General features: G+C 42.2%; 1 protein-coding gene across 4 annotated transcripts in view; it reads right to left on the reverse strand.

Annotated features, from left to right (window-relative positions):
• dntt (deoxynucleotidyltransferase, terminal) overlaps nt 1-8,519 on the reverse strand; it is a 125,779-nt gene that overhangs the window by 92,362 nt on the left and 24,898 nt on the right. For all 4 annotated transcript variants that reach the window (XM_050071051.1, XM_050071050.1, XM_050071049.1 and 1 more), the window contains one exon: nt 6,130-6,240. In XM_050071051.1, coding sequence (XP_049927008.1) covers nt 6,130-6,240 — 111 coding nt within the window. The remainder of the gene's footprint in view (nt 1-6,129; nt 6,241-8,519) is intronic.

The raw sequence follows: 8,519 nt of genomic DNA on the forward strand, positions 1-8,519 counted from the left end.
CCATCTAGATTGTCTCTCTGTCACTTGTCACATTTTGTCTCAAAGTTCATCAAAACAACCGACCTATATATGCAGGGTAAATTGAGCCGTTATTCAGAGCAGTTCACATTGGCTGAGAACCTCTCCAAGCATCCTGGATGCTTGATAGATGCTGTACTTCTTGTAATAAACCTTTTCTATATACAAGCAAGACGGTGTCATTGGAGTCTCCTTCATTACCTTCACATCATCGCTATTTAATAAACAACAATATTTTTGTGCGTACGACGTTTTCTGGATTTAAGCGTACACCATGTTTCAGTAGGAAATCCACGCAAGTCTTTGTACATGAGGCCCCAGGTCTCCCAAAAAGCCACTCAGCCTTGCCTCCAATTTTTTCCAGTGGCCACTCACAGTATTGCAGGAAAAAAAATCCCCCATGGCCCAAAAAACATTTTCTCCATTCCATAGATCACCACTGTAAAAGAGACATCTGTAAAACTGTTGAAAGGACACCTTGAACTGCAAACAAGGTCAATTATGACTCTGTCCATTATGTATTGTAATTGATTGATGTTTTTTTATTTGTAAAACTCTCCTAAAGCCAAAAAAAAAAGAGATTTAAAAATCTGTGAAGTGTGAAGTCTATGAGCCAAGTGCAAACTCGCAGGCAGAGCCAACAGGAGAAGCACTAATTCAGTTGGCGGCATCACATGGAATTAAACCCAAAACTTTTTTTGGGGTATGCATCATGCAAGCAATTCTATAGGACTGAATAGGCACCATATTGGGGCCCTGTATCTAGTTATTGTTATACGTCTATGCTCAAATCTCTCAAGGATGGTGTTCAGTCAGAGATATCCTCTCTGTCAGGCTGTGTAGTTTCACAGGGCACCCGGCTATAGGACGCCTATTAAGGTCAGCACCTGACTTGCCATGTGCCATAGCGGCAAACTCGCAGCCAATCATTGGGCCTGAAGTCTGGCAGCCTGTTTTCATCATGCAGAAGTGGGCGTGGTTTCATCTAAAGTGAGACACTTTAAGGTATGCTTCCACACTTGCACATGTGCATTTGTATTTGTCCAACTCTGGTAACGTTTTAAGAATATGAAAGCTTCATGGTTTAGAGATCCATAACACAAAGCGCAACAATTCAGCAAAATAGTTTCTGGGCCACAGAGGACTTGTTGCAATACCATGAGTGGTCACTGTGACAAATTGGCAACAATGCTGGGTGGCGGTGTCATATTTCGCTCTGTTAATTTATCCATCCTTAATAAACTCAACCACTGATTCGCCTCATTTGGTGGAGATGGTGATATTTGATTGTGGTGGTCTAAAGCTTATAGTAAATGGTGTTTGTTCAAGGCAACTAAAAACAATATTACAAGTGTTTTTTATAAATAACAAATCTTGTCCGTATAAACGGAATGATCTGCACCACCTTATGCTGTAAAAGGTCAAGTTTCAGAGATGCTGGATTTTTAGTAATTTGCATTATTTCAAGTGTCAGTGTGATTTGAATGAGGTTTTGTTATTTCGGAAAGAGAAGTCAGACCTTCCAGTTTCCTTTTGGCTTTCAGAAACCACCAAACAGAGGAGCTGCTTTTCAGTGCGTTGCTAGCTCTGGTGTATTTTTGTGGCGGGGCTGCTTTGTGGGTAATGGGAATATTAAATGCATTGTAATGTAAAGAGACACATACATTTCTAATGCAATGCTGAATGAGCCAAGAGAGCTTCATTTAATTGAGCTGAGAGATTCCAATTTGACTGACTGACCTGTTTCTGCTCCTGATGAATACATCTCTTACCATCGAAGAAATAATTGTCCTTCTTACAAATGGTTTTCTCAGACAGTTTAAGGTCCGCTGTTGTGGACGTTATGCAGATTGGTATTCACTCTGCAATCTACATTAGTGACATAAACGGGCTCAGGGTCGCCAAAGTTTTAAATTCTACAAGCAGAAACTTTAAAGCTACAGGAATATGTGTCTGAAATTATGTTTAGTTCCATCTGTTGGTATGCATGTTATGTATTGTGCAAAGCTTCTGAAGATACATAAATATCAAATAATTGTGAAAAGAATTCCATTGCAGACTCCAGATTTTGAGTGAAGTGCAAATGATGGATTGGCAAGGGCTTTCTTTTTTGAAAACAATATAAAGATAGCCAAATAAATAATGAAAACAAACACAAAAAAACAGGGCGTCGCTTGAAGACAAACTCATAAGGTTGCGGTTGCTAGGTGACAGTGGCACTAGGTACCATAACACATTAGACATCAGTGCATGTACCGAAACAATATTGCTTGGACTACACTGGACTATGCTACTGAGTGTTGGAGCCAGATGAGCAGAGAATTATGTAGCCACATGGCAGCTCAACAATTAACTGAATATAACTGTGTCCATGGAAGTGAAGATGTTTAACAATGTGGGTTCGTCATGAGCCTGTGCTGCACACAAACATCCTTTTTGTTACAATGAAACTTGTATAGTTGACAATTCTCACCAGTGTCTATGACCACTGCCTTTAGACACACTTCTCCTCTGACACTGCTCGTCACCTCAATGCTGTCAACTGACATCTAATTTGCTAATGAGTTAGAATTAACTCTTCAAGCACGTTATTGCCATTGTTCATGAAGGAGCAGCAGAAATCAATAGCTGGCCTCTTTCCAACACTGTGACATACATGACTTGACACCAAGGGCACCAACAGATGAATGTCAGTGTATCGGCAAATTTCCCTAGTGTCAGATCCCAATTATGAAAATATTCCCCATTCTCAGTAAGTCTGAACTTCTTTGTTCATATTGGTTACCATGTGCTTTAAAAAGATCACTTAAATATTTGCATTATATGTAATACCTTCTTATCTTACAAGTTCCTATTATATATGTTGTTGGCTTGTCCTGGCCTCCGAATTCCCCAGATCCCAATCCGATCAAGCATGCCGGTACCCCACCTTGCAGGACTCAGAAGATCTGTTGCCAGCGTCCTGGTGCCAGACACCGTAGGAGACCCCTAGAGGTCCTCTGTCTATGCCTCGACAGGTCAGATCCAAGTCCAGACGGCTCTGGGTACCAAGATGCTCAATCAAATTGAGATGTTGGGAATGTGGAGGCTAGGTCGATGCTTTGAGCTCTTTGTCACGTTCCTCAGGCCATTCCTGAGCAGTTTTTGCAGTATGGTGTGGCTCACTGTCCTCCTGGGGGCAACTGCCATGGGGGAGTGCTGCTGCCACAAGGGGGTGTACTTAGTTTGCAAAGGAGTTTGGGTGGGTCAAGTGTGTCAAGAATGCCAGGACCCCAGGTTTCCCAGAAGAACATTGCATTGTAACAAGATGATCAACATCATTACCTCACCTGTCAGTGGTTTTAATGTTGTGGCTGATCAGTTTATATAAACTTGACTTGAAATGAAGGAGTTATTTATCAACCTTTTTGTTTTCCACAACAATACAAAGACATACGGGTGAGGGTTGGGCGGTTGCCCCTTTGTGCCCCTATGTTCAGAAAAAAAAAACATAGCAAAAGTGCCCTCTTGGATGCCCCTATGGTAGATAAAACATGATGAAGTGCCCTTGAGGGTGCCCTACCAGTGAAGGAAACAAGATGAAATGCACTAATGGGTGCCCCTAAATGGATAAAATGTGATAGGTGGCCTTAAAATAGAGAAAACATGATGCATTGCCATATAGTCTGCCTTACATGCTGGAAAATATTGTGGGGGTTTTTTTCATTATTTCTTTGTCCCTGCCCCTCAGACAGCCACAGTTTGCCACTATGAATACAAACATAAAGACAGACACATATCCCAGTCCCCTCAAAAGCTTTTTCATAAGATATATGTTCACATCGTTATGGTGCCTTTCAATCAAGCAGACACCAGGACAGATCAAGGATTGCTTTATCATTGTGGATCAATAGTTTTCCCCTCATTAGCACTGCAATACAGTGGCTCAGATTCATTAGCTCGCTGTTGCTTATTTCTAAACAGAGACTTGGTTTACAGTCAAAGGTTAAGGCAACACATTTTTTTTCTATCCGACTTAAATATTTCAACTAATTGCATTTAATCTGCCTCGACGGAGTGTTTTTACCTGTGGCTTTCTCAAGACCACATCAAGAACAACCTTTCTCACTAATCAGAAAGTCTTCTTTGATGTGGCTTTATGTGGGGATAATGAGTTAATCATGGGGATAGGGAAATTGAGTGGGATTGCTAATTATGGAGTTAATGCTGTGGAAAGAAACAGAGGATAAGAAATTGAACAGCAGCCCTCCCCAGGTGAGACGTGCGGGTGTGCGCGTCTGTACGTGTCTGTCTATGTGGACAACACATGCATGCAAGCACGTGTGGGGAAACTGCAGAACACGTGTGTGCATCTATTATGTACATTTACCGTCACTGGGAGGTAGAAAGTCATTATGTCATAACAGATGCCTCACAGGCCCTCGGTAAGCTGTGCTTAATAGGTCTAGAAACTCATCAGTGGGTCCCCACACTCCCACACAATCACACACACAGGTTTGCCAGTCACTTCATGGTGATATTGTACATCTTAGACCTCCATTTTCATATTCTGTGCTGCATACAGCACTGGAACAGGGCCAAAATCAAAATGGGAAATGAAAGAAATGTAAAGAGCACACCACTGTCAATGTGTTATATGTTTATGTGTATGTATATTCTCTTTTTCTTCTTTTAGCAAGGGTCTGAGTGTCCCTTTAGGTGACAGCAGTGCTATGAAACTAGCAAGTAATTACTGTTTCTATTACAAATTAATCTGCCAATTAATTTATGATTGATTATTTTCTAGATTGATTTTTTTTAGTCGATAAAATGTCAGACAATAGTGAAAAACGTCCATCATAATTTCCCACAGCTGAAAGTGATGTCCTGAAATTGCTTGTATCTTTCCAACTTCAATGGGATATCAATGGGATAACTTTCCAAGATATCCAATTTTCAGTGAAAGCAGCACAGCCTCCCGTTTATGAGGGTGGAAACAGATCATTGCATGATAAATGCCCTTAATGATTAATTGATTACAAAAAATATTGTGTAATTTATGTAGATTATTTTCAGTACGACTCACAAATCTTATTCACACAGTGGTTTATTGTTTGCTAATCCACTGGTCACATATAGACTTGGCTTGGGCAGTATTAAGGTATTATGGTATACCAGGGTTTTTAGAACCCCTGAGGGAATGATTTTTAATTCCATCAATAATACAGACTCAACTTCTCCTATGAAACTGATACAGAGATGCTGTATTGAGGTGTTGTATTGTAGTGCACACCATGCGCCACCAGAGGTCAGTCTTTACTCGAGGAAGAGGCAGCTGAGCTGAGAAAGATGGCGACTGCAAGAGGTGGGGATAACGTTACAGAACAGAAGTGAAAACAAACAGCATGTGGATTGTCACATCTAACTTGATGAATGATGGGTTTATTTTTACACAAACCCGGTGACTACAGTCACTTGTTATTATCAGCAGCTCAGCTTCTATGTGTTCTTTGTTCGTTTGTTTTTACACAAATATCACACGTTAAACAGATACCAACCAAGCCAAATGTAGACACTGCCTTGCTCCTATTTTCTGACCAGTTTCTCATGCTGCAGCTGCAGCTACAATGTCATTAACTCAAGGCAACATCCTTTCCTTTTTTTTCACACTCATCAACACCTGAGCTAATCAGCCGATCAACCACTTCCTCATTCTAAACGAGAACCTGAGGTTCTGAGGCCCACCCCATCCCTCCCTGCCACACTGCCCACCAGATGGCAAAGGGACAGATCCATCATTGCTTGTGAGGAGTGTCACGTCCATCGCCCATCTTGGCGTAGCGCGCTGCGCCTCAGGGCGTGTCCGTGCCAGTCCCCGTGCCAGGGATCGTGGGCATGTCAGCTGTTGCACCTCCAACACGCCACAGCTGCAGATGCTGCTCATTTGCAGGTTAATGTATTTTGGGGAGAGTTGTGTCAGAGTGCTGGTGAGTGAAGCAAGCCAGCCATCCAATTAGAGCAGAACAGATTAGGAGGCTTTTTACATTGGGAAAGTCAGAGCGACAGCCTCCGGTGGGCGAACATGTAAAAGTGCAGTTGTGTCCAGAGAGAGGTTGGATAATAGTTTCTTACTGTGAATATCTTGTTATTGTTTTCTGTGGTTGTCCGTCTCTGGCAGGCGTATTGTGAAACGGTGGCCACAGGAGTGGGTGTAGAACCTTCTGGCAATGTGGGCAAGGTGTCCTGTGTACAAAAATAACCGCAGACTGATGAACCCACACTTTTACAGTCACACATTTGAGATCTTCCAAATTGTTGACAGGCTAAATGTGTAAATGTATGTAAGGCTATTCCTGCCTAGCACAGAGCCAAGAGTTCAAATTGAATTACATAAAAATGTAGCCGTTTGCCTTGGAGAAGTTATTTTTATGACTGTGTGTCTCCAGGGCAACAGGCTAATGACACTCATCTCACAGTCTGGTGGCATCCAAATCCATTACGCTACCTAACCCGTGGCATTACAAATCTGCTTGCCATCATCCAATTTGCCTCCTGTAAATTGCCTTTTCATTCTATGAAGAAATGGTTCCCCATTTGTAATATATGTGTCAAAAGGATTACCAATGTAATATTAATATTCTTGCAGACAATTAGACATCACAAAAGGGAACATTATGTCCATAAAATTACCCATGGATTGGGTGGGAGAGTGATACAGAGTGGGGAGGAAGAGGAGAAAGAGGAAGATGGAGAGATTGTCACCACACAGTGTTGACTGGGGGCCGATGCAGCAGAAGGAACAGGGTGTCGCAAAAAGATAATGAAAAGAGCTAGTACCTCTCACACTGCTGGGCTGAATCAATCAGTAAGGGATTCAAAAAATGTTCATCATTTATTCTCTGCCAGGAGCCTTTCCTGTTCTCAAAAAAAAAAAAAAGAATAATTTTGAATACATTTCACGGCACAATTTTTCTGCCAATCAAAAGTAAAACTGTCTTAGAAACTCCCTAACTGTGCTCCTTCTAAATACAACAGGGGGCTCTCCATCACTTTTCCACCTCAGCTGCAGTTTGTTTAATCCAATATGGGATTGTGGGTCCATGGAGACAAACGTCTGTGCATCAGCATGCAGAGGCTGGTTATCCCCATCTGGGCTCGGTTATTATACAGGCCTATAACTCTGTGGAAGTTAAAGCTCTCAGACTGATCTCAGAGGCAGCGTATCCCCGCCCGGCCTTCCCCTCTCCACCTTTGCTATATGGCTTATATGTAACTAATGTCTGCTGTCTACACGCTGAAGCTTCATTTCAGTCTGCTGAGATGAAAATGTACAGTAAGCAGACCTCGCCCACTTCCTGCGCCCCTCCTCCAAACCGTATATGCCTCCATGTTAATGCCAGTCACGCAGGCAGAGAAGTGCACTCAGGTGGGTTAATGAAATCCTCTCGGGCCGCTAAGCAGAGCAAAGGTTACCAAGGTTCCACCTCCTACGGGAGGTGCACCTACACACTAACCCACAAACATCCTCCTCAGATGCCCAGCCCACCTGTCTCCTAACAGAAGACTGAAGGCAGACACATGTTCACAAGCCAGATGCAAACTCGAAAATCCCTGGCAATCATTTCCATTTTTGTTCCTTTCAAGCAGCATGCTCTCACATCTTACCACCTCTCCACTTAAACAGGCTAAACAGCCTCTCTGCAAGCCGGGAAGTAATGGGAAATATTACATTTCAATGGGTTTAATACTTAAAATTCCTCCCTGACTTGGTGTAGAATATTTATGATAGTAAAACACATTGCATTTCCAGACTATCAAGAAGAGCCGCAGGCAAATGTGCCCAAGAAGTGGCCTGTTTGGGGAATATTTTATCTCTACATGGTAGCTCCTTAAATGGATTTATGACTCATAAAAACAATCTACTGGAAGCGCTGCGCACATAAATGCCACCGCGCGTTACCTCGTTGACTTCAGAGAGGAACTGCATCACAAAACAAGAGGAGAAGTGGGCTCGTGGTTACCTGGGGAGATGGGTCAATAAATGTCAGCATGGCATCATTAGCCCTGTCACTTAATGATGCAGCCGGCTAGAAGCACGACGCTGATGTGCTGCGCTTACGTGGCCATGTGGAAACAATGCTAGAATGAGACAAAAGCGTTTGGGGGGGGGGTATTTCACATGATGGCATGCACACGGCAAATATCATCATGACCAGTGATGCCGTCACAGGCAGTCAGCGGAAAGCATAGATGAAGCTTGGCGAACGTGACTCTCAGGAGTGTTTTTCCCTCTCCACTCTGGGGTGCCGTTTGTAAAGTGTCTCACGCTGAAAATAACATCAACATTTTGCTACATTTAGCTTCAAACAATGTTTAAAAAAGTGTTGTGAATTTTTTAACATCACCTTTTACCACATTTACAGCAATATTTGTTAACTTAGAAATATATTAAATAGTTAAATCTAAATATTAAATGTGGCACCTAAGTGTTAAATGTTAAATCTAAATATTAAATCTAAATC

This window comes from Epinephelus moara, chromosome 19 (assembly GCF_006386435.1).
Source record: "Epinephelus moara isolate mb chromosome 19, YSFRI_EMoa_1.0, whole genome shotgun sequence".
NCBI classification, from domain to species: Eukaryota; Metazoa; Chordata; class Actinopteri; order Perciformes; family Serranidae; genus Epinephelus; species Epinephelus moara.